Genomic DNA, 20518 nt, shown 5'->3' with positions numbered 1-20518 from the left:
CTATAATACTAGTTCTACCTCATCATACAACATTTTTAAGAATGCAAAATAAAATGTATTTAAACTGTCAAATTTCTTCCCTACCTGGTAACAAGAATAGTTATATGAAAAACAAAAATCTAGTTACCTAAACAGCCAAAAAAAAAAAAAAAGGGTACTGAGATGAGATGTAAATGGAACACTTCAGGTGAAAGCCTCCAGACTGAGGTTCTGGCCGTAAAACATAAACAATAATCACTATGCCTGAGTCATCAGCTCAGTACGTTGACAGATGAGATAGTGTGCCCTGAACCGAGGAGAAAAACACAAGTTCACACAGAAGTGTGCTGTAAGAAGCGTGCTATATGAACCAAAGGCCGCTGCACAACAATTACGACCTCACTACACATGGGTTGTCAGTCACAGCTCCAGGGGACTGCTGAAAGAACATGAAATTTAAATCAAAGGATCCCAAAAGTTTCAAAACAGAACAGGATTTGAGAAAAACGAAGACAGAAGTTCTAAAGACTTTTAAAAATGATACTGTTCAACACTAAATGAAACCCCCACCTCTACTGGGGGAGGTACTGGTAGCTACTAGCTACAGAGGAGGATTGGCTGGGGTAGGCTGCTCATGGTCCAGTAGATGGCCACACACCTATTTGCACAGAGCAACATTAACTGGATAAGGGGTTTAATAACAACAATGAAAGAGGAAATGAAGTTGGGAGGCATAGCGCTGGAGACAATAAGGAGAGTTGGAGGGAGGTAGTGGAAAGTATGATTGATACACATTATATAAATATCTGAAACGCTTATGGAATAAAAAATATTTGGCGCAAATATGTTAAGAATCTACAACCCCTCCAATGTAAACTCCTTCATAATAGAATTCTGTTGTGGACTACTCCTATACAGTGTGTGAAGAAGTGTCACTGGGATTGGTTTAATAAAAAGCTAAATGAACAACAGCTAGACAGGAGGTACAGCAGGGCCTTTTGGACAGAGAGATTCTGAGAAGAGGAGAGGAGGGGTTGTGAGCTGGATGCAGTGAGAACAAGACATGCAGGAAGAGAGGTAACAGCCACGAGTCACATGGCAAGCTTAGGTGAGGAGAAATGGGTCAATTTAAGCTTTAAGAGCTAGTAGGACAAACCTAAGCTATAGGCCGAGCTTTTATAATTAATATGAAATTTTTTGTGAGCTGGAGTCCCAAAGAAAAATCCATCTACAAAACTTCTGAAAAACTTAAATAGAAGAAAACCGTACTTCAAGGAAGTTGAAAATATGTGCATTCTGGCCCCAGAATGTAACACAATAAACACCACTGGGAATAGTTAACCTGAACATGGTCCTAGGAAGAGAGGCATTAGTTGTGGGGTTTGAGGGACAGGGTAAGGTCAGCTCAGGGAGGGAGATGATGCTGAGTACAAGACTGGGAGGTTTTCTGATGAGTTCATTAAAGCCTCAACTCCTGTAACAATGGGACTCATGAAGTACTGTTGAATTGTGACTCGTGCAGCCTTCATGACTCAACGGCAACAAAACACAATATAATAATTTCAACTACCAAGTGATACAGTTATTCTTAAGGACAGATCTACTAGACCTTTCACTGAAGAAGATAACTCATGTTTGCTTTTACATTTTATCACATAAATGATTCTTTCAGGTCTGAGAAGTTTAATAGAAATGTTTAAAGAATAGTTACATTAAGGGAATTTGTAAAAATGCTGAATATCTAGCTGGTTCAAAACAAAAATCACCATTTAAATAATCCTTGGTCCTATGCTGTATAAAATATTAGTTTAAAAAGGCATTTTATTCTGAATAGGATGATATGAGAAGATGACCATAATATATTAATGAGTTCACACAAACACCTTTTGGAAAACACTATGTAGAGGACACACTGTTACTTAAGACAGCAGAGAGACACATACAGAAGAAAGTGGGCCCTAACAGAACGGACCTAAGTATAAACAGTGAACACAGCATGAAGTATTTGGAATAAGTACTGGTAAGAAGAAAAACTCTATTTCCTAGTGCATATACTTTGGTATTGCTGAATTTAAAAAATGAACATTGGGTCTAGGGAGATGTGCTTGCTATGCAGACACGAGGACCAGAGTTCAAACCCCCAGTGAAGCCAGGGGTGGAGCCAGGGGTGGGGCCAGGAGTGGAGCCAGGTGTGATAGCACTATCTATAAGCTCAACACTGTAGCAGGAATCTTAAAGGTCTCATTAATAAAAACAAACCTGGAGCCAGGTATTGGGGTGAACACTGGAAGATCAGAGAAGCAGAACAAGCCACAGCTACCTCGCCAGCCAATTCCTCAGCTGATCCTGTTTCCTCAGACTGGAAGCCTCTCAGTTGAACTGTGCTGCTCAAAAGCCTAAAAGCTTAACCAGCTCTAGTTCCTGGTCCTCATGCCTTATGTACTTTTCTGCTTTCTGCCATCACTTCCTGGGATTAAAGGTGTGAGTCACCATGCCTGGCTGTTTCCAGTGTGGCTTTGAACTCACAGAGATCCAGATAGATCTCTGCCTCTGGAATGCTAGGATTAAAGGCATGTGCTACCACTGCCTAACCTCTATGCTTAATATTATGGCTATTCTGTTCTCTGACCCCCAGATAAGTTTATTGGGGTCACAATATATCAACCACACAACACTGGGGATGTGGAGCCAAGTAGACACCTGGGAATTGCTGGCCAGGCAGTCTAGTTCAATCAGCAAGCTACAGGTTCAGTGAGGAACCATGGCTAAAAACATAAAGATTGAGATCAATTAAGGAAGGCAACGGTGTCATTTGGTGGTCTTTCTCTTACTGACTTAATTTTGAGTTATTTGTCTCCTGCTAAGAGGTCCCATTTCCCTGCTTCTTTGATATTTTATAATTGTTATATATAAAACAAATATAAAGAGACACTAAAGTTACGACTGCCCCCACACACATCTGAGAGGCACACCTTTCTTGCCAATTAGACAAAATAAAGTATATGGATCTCTGCAATCTAACTGGAATTGACCCAGGGTGGCATGATTTGCAACTTTAGTTGTATTATATCACCTTTTGTTAACTGTCTCTAAGACTGGGCTTTCCCTGTGCACTCACAGCTTCTCTATCTAGTATAGCACTGTTCAGTGGGAATGAAACCAAACACAAAGAAAAGCCATTGTACGAATCAAAATTTATATGGAGTCTTATTGAAAAAGGTTTTTGAAAGTGGAATACAGTTGCAATAATACATTTGTCCATATACCAACCAAAATGCCATAGCAACACATACCTGATATGAAGAATAGTAATGAAGTCTTTTACTTACTAAAACATTTTCTCCTTTTGGCAATCATGTTTTTTGATTCTTGCTAAAGCTGTTTAAAAGGTCATCTCAAAATGAAAAAGATGATGGAACTATCAGAAAAGGATGCTAAACACCTATTATATATCTCTTATGTTTGTTGAAGTAAATAAAATTATAAAGATAATGAAGGAAAAAAACTTTTCTCATTAAAATCCAATAGTGTTTCATGTTAAAAAAAAATCCCAGCTTTGGCTTGCCATATTTGAAAGGCAGAAGAGTGACATATGGTTGTGACCACTGTATGGATTTGGTCACAAATCCTCTGGTGTGCCTTTGTCTTTTAAGAAATGTTCAAATCAATCTCTACTGGCTGGCTCTTCCTCTAGCAAAGGTCCAATAGAGTGCTGCATGTATGTATGGGGCTCCCCCAGATGCTGAGTAATCACTAGAGCCAAGTGATCTGACCTGAGAGTGACCTACCACCTCCCCACTGCTGCAGAGAGTACAAGGTCAAGCCATGTTACAGTATTTATCATTATTCCATTTCTTCCTAGGACAGAATAATGGCCAATCACATGGAATGCCAAATTTTGGTTTTTCCTTCATCACTGTGATGTGCCTTTAGGTTATTTTTAATTTAAAAGATTAAAAGTATTATATTCTACTATAAACTTTTGTGTGGACATGTAGGTATACAGTAGAACTGCTGCACCATATGATAACTATCTTTTACATAGACATTTTACATTCCCACCAGAAATATATGGGCATTTTTGTGGTATCATAAACACATGTAAATATGTGTGTATGTAGGTGTGTGTGTATGCATATTTACATATGTATGTATGTATATTTACGCCACGTTCCTGACACACAACTCCTAAAACTTTTTATCCCTCTAGAGTAGTATGAGTATATTTGAAAGCTAATGAGGTAAATAGGGCTATGTCCTCTGAAAGACTAAGGTAAAATTATGATAGGAATTTTTATTTAGTCTCTAGGGGAGCATGGGCTAAAGGCTGTCATTGGCCAAAACTGTAAATAATCTTATTTATGTGGTAATTATTTATAAAACCCCAAAAGGAGGTGGATAAGCTTCTGCTTTTGTTTGATTTAAATTTAAAGACCAGGAACCATGAGTCCTCACTCTTTTTAAAGACTGCCTTTGCTGCCTAAATCAAGAGTATTTTCATGAATCAAAATGAAACTTTCATTATTAATACAACTCCCATTTTTTCCTCATTCCATACCACGAGAAATAGTAATCCACTATTGTGAATCTTTGGGTTCTCAAAAGTTTCATATATTCAGGAAACGTACAATATGAATCTTTTCAGCCTTGTCCACTGGGATTCATGGTTAAAATATTCATAAGAAACAAACAAAGCCCTAGGCACAGGGTCTTTTGCTGTGTGCCTGTATTTTTATTCCCAATGAGTCACTCCTACTCGGATGCCTTCGTTCCTGTGTAGTTTCTGTTCTCTGACGCTAAGGACACAGCATTTCAATGAGGTCTGGAAATGTTCTGATGAACTTCTGGGTCAACCTTGCTAGTTTAGTTACATGAAAATGACTTGGAATGGGAGCTTTCTAAAAAAAAAAAAAAACTGCTCTCCCTAGCAGGCCTGTGGATTCCATAATTTTGACACTCTGACACAGAAGGGAGGGGAGGGGAGAGGAGGGGAGGGGAGGGGAGGGGAGGGGAGGGGAGGGGAGGGGAGGGGAGGAGAGGAGAGGAGAGGAGAGGAGAGGAGAGGAGAGGAGAGGAGAGGAGAGGAGAGGAGAGGCCCCTGAGGGATGCTGACATTAAAGCGAGCACTCTGAAAGACCAGCAAGGAAAGTAACAAGTCCAGAAAGAACAGGAAGCAAACCTGAGGGAACAATCCCACTGAGGACAAACTGAGTTCCAAACACAAAGGATGCAATTCACAGGGTCTGCAACTGGAAAGGGAAGGGCAAAGGAGGTGGGGGGGGGGGGGATCTCATTGTCTATTTCACTAATGGAAGAACGATCTTTTAATACGGATTTTTTCCATCCAAAGTAAAATAAGACCTTAAATTAAGACTTTATAAGTCAAATCTACATCCATTACAGAGATGGTCTTTTGACCTCAGTACAGGGACACAGTGGTGCTGCAGCAGCAGGATGGAGACCTGGGGTCAACTCTGACTACATAGGGACCCTGTCATCTTCTAGGTGGTGAAAGTGACACTTAAATTGGAACTTTTTCAAAGCTGTGACTACTGGATAGCAGTAGCCATAGTTTTAAAAGACTAAGACTATGACATCTGAAGTCCAGACCAGCAGGCGAGCAAGAAACCTGCTTGTTCATCTGCACTTCTGTGACTGTTCTCGCTTGGCACTGTTTGCAGCTGCACTTCGACGCCTGGCAGCAGTACCAGCTTCAGTGCGGGTTCTGTGTTATTTTTATCATGCTCGTTATACACGCTTAGCAGTGGAGTCATCCCTATGTGCTTGGTGTGGTTTGCAAACACTTGGTGACAGCATCCAGAGCCCGGCATTTTCACAGAAAGTGTTTACTGTGAAATTTCTCCTTAGAAGTTTGCTGTTCTTTACAGCTTTGATCCATATGACATCCACAAGCCTACACTTCAAATAATGGCTTATGCTTAAATTAAGAAAATGCTTCACTTTGATACAACAAGACTCCAGCAGGATGTGGTAGTTCTAGAAAGGACCTCATTTTCTTATGAGATTAGAGATTTGGTCAAATACGAAGGCTGCTAGAATTTTCCATGCTTTGCTTCTTCACTTTACGGTGACTTGGTACTTACATTCTGCTGTTCATCAACACTTCACAGGAATACTTGATTTGTCTGAAGGAATTTAAAAACCCACAACTAAGGAAAAAATCAGAAAAGCCTGGTTTGAAATATCAAAGATTTCCAGTAAAAAGTATTTCTAGAGGCCACACCAACCAAGTTTTATTGATCACTGTGTTCTGCAGGAAAAAATTATTGCAAGATTGAATGCAAGAAACTCAACTTACTGGTAAATATCTTTCCTGAGGACAGATCTGCCAAGGGGATTATCAGCCTGGGGAGCCATGGCAACAGAACCAACCTTCAAAACCATCGTGTCTTCCTTTGCTGCCTGATTCACTGCAACAAAAGAAAGAGACATGAGTGTATGTGGATCTTTGATGCATAATGAGAAATATTTGAGGAAATGGGATGCCAATACCTTACAACACAGCCAATAAATGAGAAAAAAAAACAAAAAGTTATATTAGAATAAAATTTTTGATGCTTTTTAAAGTCTATTTCCTTCAAAGCTTATTTTGTAGTTTTCTGTTACCACAATTAAAATCACAATGAAAAAAAAAAACAACTGTACCCAATGTAACAATATGTTGTTACTATTAAGTGTATGTATATAATACTAAAGCCATATGATTAGTTAATTCTACAATCATACTACTGTAGAGTTTCTGAAAGAAATTTTCAGGTCTGGAATTTTAACATTACAAACATACAACAGAGTATAAACAAGCCAGCAAAAACTCTCAGTCATTTAAATTTACACGTGTAACGGTAACTAAATATATCACAATTACACGGCAAGACTTTCAGCTGTGAAATGTCAGAAAATCTAAGAGACATGGGATGGTTCCAGTGTTGAAGATGACAAAGGCCAAAGAATTGCATGTGAGAGAACATCTCAGCTTGTCAGCAGAGGTGTCTCCAAATACAGTGACTGCTCCTGGGAACAGTCATGGCTGCTCACTGAGGAACAGGTTTCACTTCCTGATGAAGTTGAGAAGTGAGAGTATAAAAAGACAAAGTGTGAGAGAGATTAAACAGATACCTGAGCTCTAATTATTCTCTTCGGATTGAATGAGAGATTATGTAACCTCATGTTCTTATAAAGTTCACAACTTTTTTTGGTGTGTGTGTGTGTGTGTGTGTGTGTGTGTGTGTGTGTGTGTGTGTGTGTGTAACCCACAGCTACTTCAAATTATTTGGAAGGGATAGGGCCTTTTTAGTGACGCTTTTTAATAAATTTGATGACTTCTAACAATAAATCAACTATAATAGACGTTTAGCTATTATTTAAACATTATTAACATAATATACAACTCTCTACACTTAACTACATAACCCATGAGGTCAGTGAATTAGCTAAGTGATAGTATACCTGCCTACCTGTGTGAGACACTACCAATACCACTGAGAAAGGTGGTGGTGGGAATATGAATAGAAAGTATTAGAAACCAAGGAAAGAAATGGAAACCTGCTTTACTCAAGGAACCATTAGGATCTGCCACGAACAGAACAGAGAAGGGCTGGGTGCAAGGCCTCCAGACATCCTACAAAGGCACAATCTGTGTTTCCAAACTGTGCTGCCCAAAGAATGCAAAAGCTAGGAGATTATTTCCAGCTGCTTTAACAGCTGGAATGGTCTGACTTTGATTAGTCCAAAAAAAGAAAGTTAGAATTGAGAAAATGAAAAAGCAGACTAGACCTAGTTGCCCAGGGCAGGAGGAAGATGGTACACAGTGAGAAAGCGCCACAGTGGTGGGGGTGGGAGGAGGTGGGAGGAGGTGGGCAGCACATGGGAGTAAGGAGATGAACTATCATAATAAATATTAGCATGTGGACATCTCAGTAAACACAATAATTTTAAAAGTCCATTGCAAAAAAGATCAAACAGAAAACTGCATCTCAACCAGCTGTGCTGTTTTCAAATGACAGGAGATCTGGCTTGATTACAGGTCCTCATACTATGAACAGTGTTTACATTTCACAGAGCTTGCATTATATGCCAAGCTTAATAGTTCCATGTGGTAAGGCCTCTGATTAAGCAGAAGGCAGCAATTAAATCAATAAATAGTAAGCCTGGAAAATAGACTATACCACAGAAGTACAATTAGTGGACGTGCTAACTATCCTTCCAGGCTGCAGATACTACCCGTCATATGAATCCCAACTGCAACAGAAGCAGTAAATGGGGAGCATATGAGAGAAAAATTACATGCCTGTGTTACACACAATGCCAGGTCCAAGAAGAAAACGAACTCTGTTAGAGCCAAGTGTGCTTGAATGAGAGATTATGTAACCTCATGTTCTTACATAGGTTACATAGTAAAATACATAAAGAACTACTTACTGACAAGATTTATAAATTAAATCAAAATATTAATTTTATTATGAACAGTATTCGATTTATCAAAAAATTTCATTCATTTATAAGAAAAATGATAAAACTATGACTTTTCATATGGAAATGCCTTGAGTGCTTTCTTCTGTTACTTTATAGCTGGAAACAAACAAGCCTACCTTTCTGGCTTATTTAACCTGTATTTAATAGTTGAGCCACATGAGGGAATATTCTCTTTTAAAGCATTTTCAACATGAAAATCAATGCCTTCCTTCTTCGCTTTAGCTGTTTTAACTGAGGCTCATCACGAACCACTCACCCCAGGAGACACATACTATATCCAAAAACCAGCTCTCTATGCTGAAATAAAAAACTAACATGGGAAGTAGAATACCTGTAGATTTGGAATCTTGATAACTGTGAAAGAGGCAGACAATACTCAGGTTGACCCAGACTTTCAAAAATCACCTACCTGAATAAAACACTAGAATGTTAAAGATAAGTTTATCATTACCAGATGTTATGAAAAAGCTTTATATTACCAAGCTTTACATTAGCAAGAACTATAATTCAGAAAGATCATCCTTGTGGAGGTAAACCTCTGTGTGTGTGTGTGTGTGTGTGTGTGTGTGCGCATGAGTGTGTGCTTTAAGTGAAAAGACTAGAAACAACTCTGAAATCATAATCTTGCTTCATTATTCTGAAGTAGAAATAAGAGGATTTTCATGAAATTGTCAGCATAAGATTTTTCTCTTCAAACCCAAATTTTCTAAAGTCAAATATAAAATAAAGGTGTTTGGGAGACTTTCCTTTAGGTTTCTCATAAGCTCAATAGAATAAAATACCTAAAGTTGAAAGCATACTGAACTTATCATGTGTAATATCATAGTTTTATAACATCATAACCACTATAAAAGCCACACAACAAAAGGCTTAAATGAGTTACTGTCATGTTGGCAGTAAGGTTCAATATGTGTGAATAAGATGAGCACATGCATACTAAAGGGAAATACACTTTATGAGTCATCTCAGACTGCTCTGTGATGTACACAGCCAGCTGAACATGCAAACTGCACTGAACATTTTTATTAAAGAGTTTCTTCATTTATTATATTATACTCACTGAGACTATTTATCAGACATTCTCAATTTAATTACTCTTCTCAAGATATCATTCCAACAAACTTCTTTTCAAAGCACTTCTACAATAAAATGAACAAACATTCTGTTCTTTATTCTGTTTTACTAGCCAGTCAATTAATGATATTATAACAATGATATTGTTGCATCTACTAAGATTTCTTTAATTATATTAAATTTTGCTTTCAGCATGTATATTTCCAAAGATTTCTACAGCAATATTCTCTGTCTCATAATGTTCTTCAAAGTGATCTAAGAGAACACAAGTACCTGAACTCTGAAATTATATATGTTATAATAAGGCCACCAAAATAAAAGAAAGGTAAAAAAACAAACAAACAACATAAATAGCTTTAAAATCAAGTAGTAAAATTCTGGGTTTATTATTGGAATTGTTTAAAATAGGACTCCATAATTCTAGAAGCCTATTGGAAATTTAAAACTATATAGAATAATGCTATTTTTTTTTTTTAAAAAATCTCCTCTCTATCTGCCAGATTCCTATTGCTTTAGACATATATACAGAGACATCAGTGATGGACAGAACTGGTTTTGATAAGCTTTTGGTAAGTGTAATACAAAATGCATCAAGAGTTAAATGATGAATTTCTGCCCTCAGTCCACAGGGCTATGCTGTGTCAGCTGGAGTTGGTTCCCATTCTCATTTCTTAAAGTAAATGTGACTATGTAGAAATATTAAAACCAAACCCAAACGACAACATAAAAGCCCCCCCAATCCTGCTATAATACAAAAGGGCTCCCGTACAGGTTAGTGGCTACTCAACAATGGAGAACTGTAGAAGAGAACTGCTACATGACCCAGGAAGTCTATGTTTTGGATACATCAAGAACTAAAAACACGGATTCCTACATACACTCTCAAGCCAGTATTTACAACACATGCTAACACTAACCACATCCACAGAAAAAGAAAAAAAGAGAATGACCCAAGTATTAAAAGATGAATGGATAAACAAAATGCCATATTTATCTAAACAAAAATGCTATTCATTCATAAACCAATGACATTCTTTATTTTAATATTTTGATTACATTTTATTTATTTAGCTGGGTGGTGGGGTATGTGGCAGTCAGAAGACAACCCATGGGGGCCAGGTTTCTCCTTTCATCACGTGGGTCTTAGAGATCAAACTCAGGTCCCCAGGTTTGGTGGCAAGTACCTTTACCTGGTGAGCCATCTCTCCAGCCTCCAATAACATTCTTATATGTTACAATTTAGATGAACCTTAAAACATGATCAGTAAAATCAGCCATGTACAAAAAGACAAATATGACATGATTCCTTTTACTGAAATTTCGAGACCAGATAAATGCAGAGATAGGTGAAGATTTCCAAGGTCTGGGGAAAGTTTATTGCCTAATGTGTCTAGAGTTTCTGCTTGGGGTGACATGTTTTTGTTTTAAAAAAACTGATACTGTATTATGACGCTTGTTCAACACTGTGAATATAAATAATGTCATCAAATTATAAACTTAACAACTGTTAGCAGAAATCTTCTAAGATGTGTATTTTGTGTCTCCTTCCCCCTCACCCCCGCAAATAAAATAAAATATCCCAATAAGGACAAAATGTTTCCAAATCAATGACAAAACATAGCAACTATCAAATTCTACCTCAGGAGGAAACAGCTACCACTAAACAAGGCACTCCACGCAAGAGATGTGATCAACACTGACAAGGAGGACAAGAATCTATCTTGTAAGTTTTTTCATAAATTTAGAGTCAGTATATAGGAATACTATAATGAAGTAGCAGAAACAAAGGTCCAACACACAGTGAAAATAGACTTTCTGCTCACAAATGTCAACGCCTGTGAAAATCTTGCAGTACATCAATTAGAGAGAATACGTGAAGACAAATGTGCAAACGGTGAGTACAAATCAGAGGACCACATTCAGGCCAAGTTATATCTAAATCAGTCATACCTGTAGAATTACTAACACACACACACACACACACACACACACACACACACACACACACACACACTCCACACACACACTTACACACACAAACACCTGTAACAGAGTCTAACTTTGTAGCCTTGACGGCTGAAAACTCACTATGATGACCAGAATGGTCTTGATCTTGTGGCAATCTTACTGCCCCTGCCTCAGGAGTTCTGGGATTACAGGCACAGCCAATGATCATGGCTTGGATGGATGTTAAGTACCAGCTTAGACTAATTCATTCAGAAAAAAACTAACTCGCTGACACTGTTTCACAGTGTTGGTGCAGTTTTAAACTAGGTAAGCTGATAATGAAATGAACCCATGTAGTTATTTTTAAAGCTGTATTTATAATCAATATTGACTTATATTGTATGAAATGGATTTCTAAGAAATTGTTAGGATAATGTATGCATGAGGTCACAGGCTCCACCCAGCACTGGGAAGAAACAAACAAACAAGAACAAACAGAAAAAAAGAAAAAGAAACCAAAAGAAAACAGTAGTAGACATAATATGAGAAAAGGCTCATTTTAGGGCCAATTAACATGTTAAAGGCAATTAATTAAAATGAGAGTCCTTGGTAAATCAAGCATCTCAGCGATATGGTGATAGAGCAACATGGGACTACTTCTATGCTACTTGGTCTTCCTGCTCACTATCTCTCCCGAGCATGCTACCTATGTGCATTCTTTCTGTCATCTCAACTTTTCATCTCCAATATTTCTGTCTTAGTTTTCAATGAAATTTGGACTTACTAATTTACATTCAACTAAAATTAGATATATATAGAATAGAGAACATATATATAGAACATAATATATAGAACATAAAACACATTCTGCAATAATATAAATATAATATGGCTTATTAATGCATTTTAAATTAAATAAGAGGGGTGTCTCAGTGGATGAGGGTACTTGAAGCCAATTTTGATGCTCTGAATTCAATCTTTTTTACCCAGGAGGAGAACTGACTCTCCCAAATTGACCTTTGCCCTCCACATGCCCATGTGGCATGCACCCGTTTCCTCATAAACACTTGTAAGTTAAAAAAACTGGTAACGAGCCAGGCGGTAGTGGCATATGCCTTTAATTCCATCACTCAGGGAGGCAGAGGCAAGCAGATATCTGTGAGTTTAAAGTCAGCCTGGTCTACAGAGATCCAGGATAGCCAGAGCTGCACAGAGGAACTTTTTCTCAAAAAACCAAAAGAAAAAAAAAACTGATAATGAAGGGATGTTTGCTAATCTAAGTGGTCTTTTGTATCAGTCATCTCTACCATGGTCATGAGAAAACAATTATTTGCAAATTAGGCCCTTAGAGAATTATCTACCGAAAATGTAGGTTTTGCTTTTTACTTGTGTAATTTAATGTGAATTACTTATCTAATAATATTCATTAGATAGTCACATAACTAAAGCCAGTGATTAGGTAAATGCATAAAGGTCATTACATCTGCAAAGGACATGCAGCTTTTATCTGCTTAGCAGGTGCTCACACATCACTTGCTCACAAGGGTCAATTTTTCTTCATGATTCCTGCGCTTTTATAAACTATTTGAATGGATGGAAGCAACTGTATAGTAGTTAGAATAGAGCATATTTGAAAGATACTAACTTGCAATGTCAAAAGAAGTAATCCCTAATGAAAATAGTCATAAAGATAGGAATGAATACATACTGAGAATTACTAATTAACTGAAGTTAGCTCCAGGTATCTTGACAAGTCTATAAAGCTATACAAATACTTTTTTCATTATGGAAATGGAAAGAACTATTTTAATAAACCTTAGTAACTAGTGATATTCAGGCAGAATATCTTCTGCTATTAAGATTATCTGTCCAGGCAGACAGACAACAGACAGTGACAGACTCTGAGAAGATAGTGTGTAATCAGGTATTCTTTTTTGGTATCTGTTAGCACTGGCCACTCAGTCTTCTTTCCCTACAGAATAATAAGGAGAACAAAAACAAAGACTACTTATATTTTTATGTAGCATAGAGTATAGCCTGTGCCTCAATACTGAATTTTTCATTTCTCTTGAATTCCTAAGACTACAATGATTAGCAGGGTAGTTGCTATGGGTTAAAATGCATGTGTCCTCCAAAATGCTTATGATGAAAATAAAGTCAAGATGATAGTGTTAACAAGTGGGAATTATAGGAAGTAATGCAGTCCTCACCATTCATCCTGCTATTAATTAAAGGTATTTGGTCAGTGAGTTTGTCCCATTTGCCCCACTCCCAGCAATGGAGTGCCAATGGACAAGCAGAAAATGGCTCTCATCACACAGAGAATCTGCTAACACCGTTATCTGGGACTTTCAAGCACCCAATGTAAAAGATAAATTTTTATTATTTATTAATTCCCAGTTAAGATAATTATAGCCACAGGAACAGACAGCATAAAAAAGATCACAACTCAGTATCTTCTGCACCTTAGTACTGTTACATCATTCAATCTGGCTAAAGATTTATTTGCGACAGTGAGATTCACATGAGGCTTTAGCAGAAAGAGTACAACTTCCTCATGGGATTAATTCTGTTAACTAAGAACTGACTATGGAACTGCTGTTCTATACATCGTCTCCTAGTGTCATTATTTGAAAGCATCTAGCAACACGATGAGAGCGCTTGGGTGTCAATATTCTATTACTACAACCTGCATCCAACAAGGCACTGGTGCCATCCCTCAAGAAAACATAGATTAATGTGCTCAGGATTTCAAAATGGAAGCAGCAAAGTTGGGATTTACCTCAGTCTATATTATCTGAAAACTTACAGCATAAACAACTGAGCTTAATGTCTCTCAAAACTCCTAAATTTTCAATTTTTTTTTTTTATCCAATAGAGGAAACTAAAATGTTAAAATCACTCTTGTGAGTGGAAGCAGGATTATTAACTTCATACAATCAAAGACTGGATTTCTAGAAGCCACTAGGAAGCCTGGAGAAGCCAGGATGGTCTGTTGATAGTTTTCTTCCTACCCTGTCATTGGGTATTTATAACAGAATTTTCATAAATTTCATCCCTATAAATATTATTCTGTTTTTTTTAACAAAAATGACATATCCTGGATACTAATTGAATACAGAATTAGAATTACACACAGAAAATGTCAGAGGAAAATAATCGCAATTTTCTCATTCTACTAAATTAACAGTTAGATACTTAGTAACACCTGTAAAAAGAAGACAAAATGTAAAATAAGACTTCTGTCCATATATTAATAAGACTACTGTCCATCCCTCATACAGAAAATTATTTAATGCAACACATCCACCCAACCATCTCCACACTACACGCAAATGGAAAAAAAATGAAACCAGAAAAACTATACCTTGGACAGTTGACTGTGTTTCTTCAGTTTGTGGAACAAAAATTCTGATGACACTTGTATTGATATAAATCAAAGGTAAATTGCGGGCAGTCAGTGTATGGGTCCTCATGGGCTGACCAGAAGATTTCCTTTTCTCTTTTTGGGTCCTTGGTAGTTTCGTTTGAAATATGCTTGAAATAGCATTAAGTAAAGGAAAGCAAAGCACAACATCAAATGCTTGTGCAGAAAGAAGAATTTCATGAAGAAAATGAGGTGAGCCATCCATTAAACCTTCAGACAATTTATGAAAACTTCTTCGCTCATTTCTCGAGGTTAACTTGTGACGGACATTTTTTGTTACAGCTTTTGTGTATGTCAAAGAAAGAAATCCATGCTGCTGATGAGCACCATCTAGAAGTTTTGTAGTTGTCTGTTCCAGAAAAGGCAAGCACAACACACATTTCATTTTTTTTTAAAGGAGACAGTACTTGTATGAGAGAAAAAAAGACTAGTATTTTGATCTTTTTGTATTGTTCATCTTACACTTGTTAATAAACATGGGAGTGGTCAATTCTATAGAGAGGTTGAAAGTTTCCATGGCTATATTAGACGGACAGACTTGAGAATTAAGAATTCCCTGAGAAAACTATTTTCCCCTAATCAATTAGTGGTACATAAAATTCTATTTTACACATCGCTTAACATAAAATTAGCCTGGAAGAGATTATCTCATTCCCAACACCTCTTTTTAATTCCAGACAAGATTATTGTTTTTAGATACTAGGGCCCATGGAGTGATATTAGTAACAGAACTCAAATAGAGGAGGAGGAGGAGGAGGAGGAGGAGGAGGAGGAGGAGGAGGAGGAGGAGGAGGAGGAGGAAGAAGAAGAAGAAGAAGAAGAAGAAGAAGAAGAAGAAGAAGAAGAAGAAGAAGAAGAAAAAGAAAGGAGCGCATTAGAAAAACAGGGCAATGTGGCAAGCCATGAGCCATGGTGTCTCTGTCTGTGATCCCATCACCCCAGGGCACCTTGCTATCTACTTTCTTTCAGGTTGATGTCTATAAACAAACAGCAGATGAGAGGAATGACTAGGCAATTCAGATATTATTTTGAGTTTTTTCTTTCTCCTATTGTTTGTTTGCTTTGGTTTGGTGAGTGCATGCGTGCATGTATGTGTATGTATTGCTAGGGATTGAACTGAAGGTCTTAACACATGTTACGTAAGTACGCTACTTCTGAGCTCAATTGCAAGCTCCTAATTTTTCTTTTAAACTGGATTTTATAATGAAGAAAGGTGAAAAAAAACCTTAGTATGCATTTTTGCACTGGAAAACACATAGAAGGTAATCATTTAGTGCTAACTATCACCTTCCCTCAGTGGTCTGCCTTCACACCATTTCAACCCTTCCAAACTTCCTCTTGTGTCCATTCTCAGATTCCCGGATTTTCTCTTTCTACGCTTGAAAGAAACAGAACCACAGGAAAGCAAGACAGAGTGCTACCATTTTGATTCCTATGCTGCTGGCCAGTAGGCAGTAATAGGTGGAAAGAGTCTGTTGTCCTCCCAGTGGAAGAGGCCACAGCAATGCTCCATGTCCCAGGTGTCTAAAAAGTACTTAGAGGAGAAGGCTACACTAATTTAAATAATCCAGTAATAATAAGCTTTCATGTAAACCCTAGAAAGAGTATAAAAGGCATTTCGATATATCAACGTTTTAAAATCTTTGAAACATGTTCAGTAGAAACATTCTTGAAAGCTGGGCTACATAAGGGAAAGGCTATAATTCTTTTAAACTGTTGTACTATGTTGAATAAAGAGAATAAATACAAACCTGAGCTAATGTGTTCTTTTCATATGGTGAAAAATCAGTATCTTATACTGTTTAAAATGAATTCTTAGAGGCAGCAAATAATTAAGAAATTTTCATGAAGTAACTAACTCTCGTGATGATTGAGGCCCAGGGATTACTCATGCAACTTGCAGTCCCTCACAGAGCCCCAACCCTATTCTAACACAATTTTTTAAATGTAGAAAGAAAAAATTCAAAAATTTTAAAGGAATTCACAATAAAATTTGTGGGGTTCTCTGAAGGCATTTAAAATGATTAAGACCTAAGAATGTTCCTCATAGATATTAATGAGCATGCAAGTAAAGAAGAAGAAAGCTAAGCCGAGCTGCTCCTGATACAAATGCCCCATCTCAGACTCTATTTCTAGTACTGAAGAAATGATTAGAAAAGTTCAAACCCAAATAAAAAAACAATTGATATTATGCAAATATACAAATAAGCTTTACATGTAAGGAGAAAATCATGAAATATTTATAAGGATAATAATTATGACTTTTTGAGATTTATGTAAAAAATATAAAGTATTTTGCACACACTGATAAAACATTAATGTTTGTAGTGACTTATTAGACTAGGCATCAGCTATATTTAAAAATTTCATGAATTTTATTAACTTTAAGAATGTCACTTAAAAAGAATTTCGAATAACGTATTTACTTATGTTGTACCATTAGAAAAAATACATTTGATACTTCAGAAAGTTATTAGGGAGTAACCTAAATATATTTTGTAACCAGGAACCAACAGAAGTACAAACTTGTCTAGATACAAGACAGCAATAAATAAAGTACTTCCAATTATCTATGAGAAGATGATAACTGCATGACAAAAAATAAAACAAGAAGCAGTCAGGGCAAGAAGTAAAGAGGGAACAGCAAACGCAGTGTTGGTCAACTCTTGATCATTCAACACTGGGTCAACCAGAAAGCCATTCTGCTTAATAATTAGCTTGATATTCTTACAGTGATGGCAATATTCACTCTTATTTATAAACTCAGAATAGTAATAGTATGTACAGAGGACTTCCAGAGTATGGTAGAAAGGCAATCTATGATATGAGAATACATTATAGTTCACTTATAATTTGATTGACAAGAATGAACATCAAGAGTTGACTGCACAGACAGCTCAATTCCTTCTTCGGGCACTTGTCGGGGGAGTTCTGGGGTACAGCTTTAAAATGATGTCTTACAGAAGGAAAGAAGGCAGGAAAATTACGGAAACAGTCCTGCTTGCTGACGGGTTGAACCAACAAGGTGCGTCTGTTCAGCTTGTCAGTACAGGAAAGGAAGACACCTCCACATTGCCCCAAAGACCAACACTCTTCCCCATGGCTGGAGGTGATGGACAGGAGCAAAGAAGGTGAAAAGACAAAAAATAAAAAAAAGCAATAAAAGCAATAAGCCAAAAGAAAAAAAAAGCTGGCAAGATTTTTAATTCTGCTCAAGTTTGCACAGGTCCAGGTCTGAGCCATTCCTGAATATGGCCTCTCTGTACTTTCTTCTGCAAAATCATTGCAAATGAAAGTAAATTAAAAAATAATGAAATAATTGCTTTCCATATAGAATTATTACTTTACATTTCTAGTAATGGCAATCCCAGATGAACTTACTTACAAAAGGAACAAACCTTCCAAAAAGTCAACATGGCATTCAAAAATGCTAAAATATAGCAATAAACGTGACACAATCCTACCTTTGCCTTTGTATAAGTTTACTTAATTGCTACAAAGGAATATGGTTATAAAACATGAGCAGATTAAAAGAATAAGCAACTTTAATTTTTAACATAATTTTAGAGGAAGAAGTCTAAAAGAATTTACTTAGAGTTCTAATTCTTCAAATTATTAGTCCTATTGCAGAGTAGAACAAACACAAACAATTAAAAATATATTCTCAAAAATCAAAATTACTAAATGAGTCTCACCACAGGTTTTTCTTTGCACTGCAGAAATACTCCTTCAAAATGTCCTGACTGCCAACCTTCCCCTGGCCTGGAAAACATAAGTTCAACTTATCTGTTCTCTTCAATTTCTCTCAGATAAAAAAACTGACTGTACATAACCATATCAACAGTTCTAAAGCAAAGCACACTCCACTGTACTAAAGCACAGATATAACAATGCACCTAGCAGAACCATCAATACAGCACTCCAATGGCTCGGCACTGGAGCATTTCTCCTAATGACAGATTTAACTGTTTTTCTTTTTCATCAATTTGTGTCTCTTCCATAAGAAGAGAAGGTAAAGAGATGTAAAATCTTTGTCTATTTTAGTTAAACCCTATATTCCCAGTGCTTAGCATAGAGCTCAGCATATAAAGTATATTAATAAGCATGTCATAATGAATAACTTATCTTAAATGTAAAATTTACATAGAATTTAAATTTTACATGCAACATTAAAACTAATAATAAACTATAGTGCATAATATTCATATCAGAATCACTTCAGTTCTTGCATTGATATATTACATGAAAAATCATTTCATGTTAAATACACTGAACTAGAAAGAAATTAAAGAAATAAACATCAAATGCCAATAAACAATTCATTGTTAATAAGACAAAAATAACCACCACCTGAATATTAAGATATTATTATGACAAGTCCTAATACATAGCAATTGAAATATTTTATATTTCATAATGACAATTTTCAGCTATCATGAACTTGTACTTACTGATATAAGCAGTATGATATGTGAGAATAGACAAATACAGAAGCAGAACTAGAAATATGTTTGCAGAATTATTTTAGGTAATGTAATCAATAAATATTTGTACAAAACCACACTGGGCATCTACAGCTGCACAATAAAACTCCTCAGCTGATGAGTTATGAGTTCATAAGAAAATAGATTTTAAGACTATTTAAAGAGAAATTATTGTGAAATTAAAAATACAGTATCATTTAAAATATTTCAATAGCATCTTTGGATTTTATAGTGTGTGTATTATATTTCAAATTAAAAATAAAACACTGGAATTATAAAGTCAATCGAAGGAAATGGATTTATACTTTTATTTAGGGAACAATAATGGCTAGATCATTTTAAAACACTGAAAAACATCTCTATCTTCACTTTTTCTGTATGACTTATTACAAACAAATCATTTTCCTACAATCTTACTTTTGGTACAGAGAGACTACAATAGGGAATATGTGGTTTTAGGTCTATGACATTTATATGATGTACAGTAAGGGAGAAGTCCCTAAGTGTTGAGGATGAGCAGGCGCTCTACCTCAGTGTAGACCATGGAGAAAGCAATAACTAGACATGTCAATTGTGCTTCAGACATCTGAACAAATCTGTAACACATGGCACACACTCATGAGGTGATTTGTAAAAGGAGTAGTTTGGATATTTATGAAGAGCTATAATGCCATGTCATAAAATTTTATTGGATAAGAATAAAAGAATACTAAGAAAACAACTTCATCTGTTAAGCATTCTCTTTGGGAGTAATCATAATTTTAAAATAGAAACATCCTTATGGTGACTGAGCTCTAAGAAAAGAGAAGTTTTCCTATATTTATTACTCATTATTTACCTGCTTTGATAGTGGTCAATATTGAAACTCTCTATCTTACATTTCACTTTGGTGTACACATCTTGTACATCTATGGATGCACTGAGGTCTTCTAGTTCACTGACCATACAAACCTCTGCAAAGAAATGGGTACGATTATCAAGAGAGTCTTCATAATCAACATCCAATGTCCAATTTTATATTTCACACTGGCTAACACATCCTGACCACACTAGTGTCAAAGGAACTTACTAGTGAGAGAAGGTGTATCTGTCTCAAGTTAGGAGAAACCATAGT

At 36.4% G+C, this 20518-nt stretch overlaps 1 protein-coding gene across 5 annotated transcripts in view; it reads right to left on the bottom strand.

Moving 5' to 3' along the window:
• The window catches only part of Vps13b (vacuolar protein sorting 13 homolog B), a 559226-nt gene that overhangs the window by 274642 nt on the left and 264066 nt on the right, over positions 1-20518 (bottom strand). For all 5 annotated transcript variants that reach the window (XM_052747609.1, XM_052747613.1, XM_052747612.1 and 2 more), the window contains 4 exons: positions 20243-20357; positions 18616-18682; positions 14861-15269; positions 6299-6410 (listed from right to left, as the gene is read on the bottom strand). In XM_052747609.1, coding sequence (XP_052603569.1) covers positions 6299-6410; positions 14861-15269; positions 18616-18682; positions 20243-20357 — 703 coding nt within the window. The remainder of the gene's footprint in view (positions 1-6298; positions 6411-14860; positions 15270-18615; positions 18683-20242; positions 20358-20518) is intronic.

The sequence above is a fragment of the Peromyscus californicus genome, unplaced genomic scaffold (genome assembly GCF_007827085.1).
Source record: "Peromyscus californicus insignis strain IS unplaced genomic scaffold, ASM782708v3 Scaffold_20__1_contigs__length_68692818, whole genome shotgun sequence".
In the NCBI taxonomy this organism is placed as follows: Eukaryota; Metazoa; Chordata; class Mammalia; order Rodentia; family Cricetidae; genus Peromyscus; species Peromyscus californicus.
The sequence above is the reverse complement of the archived record's forward strand: the minus strand, read 5'-3'. Positions and strand labels throughout refer to the sequence as shown.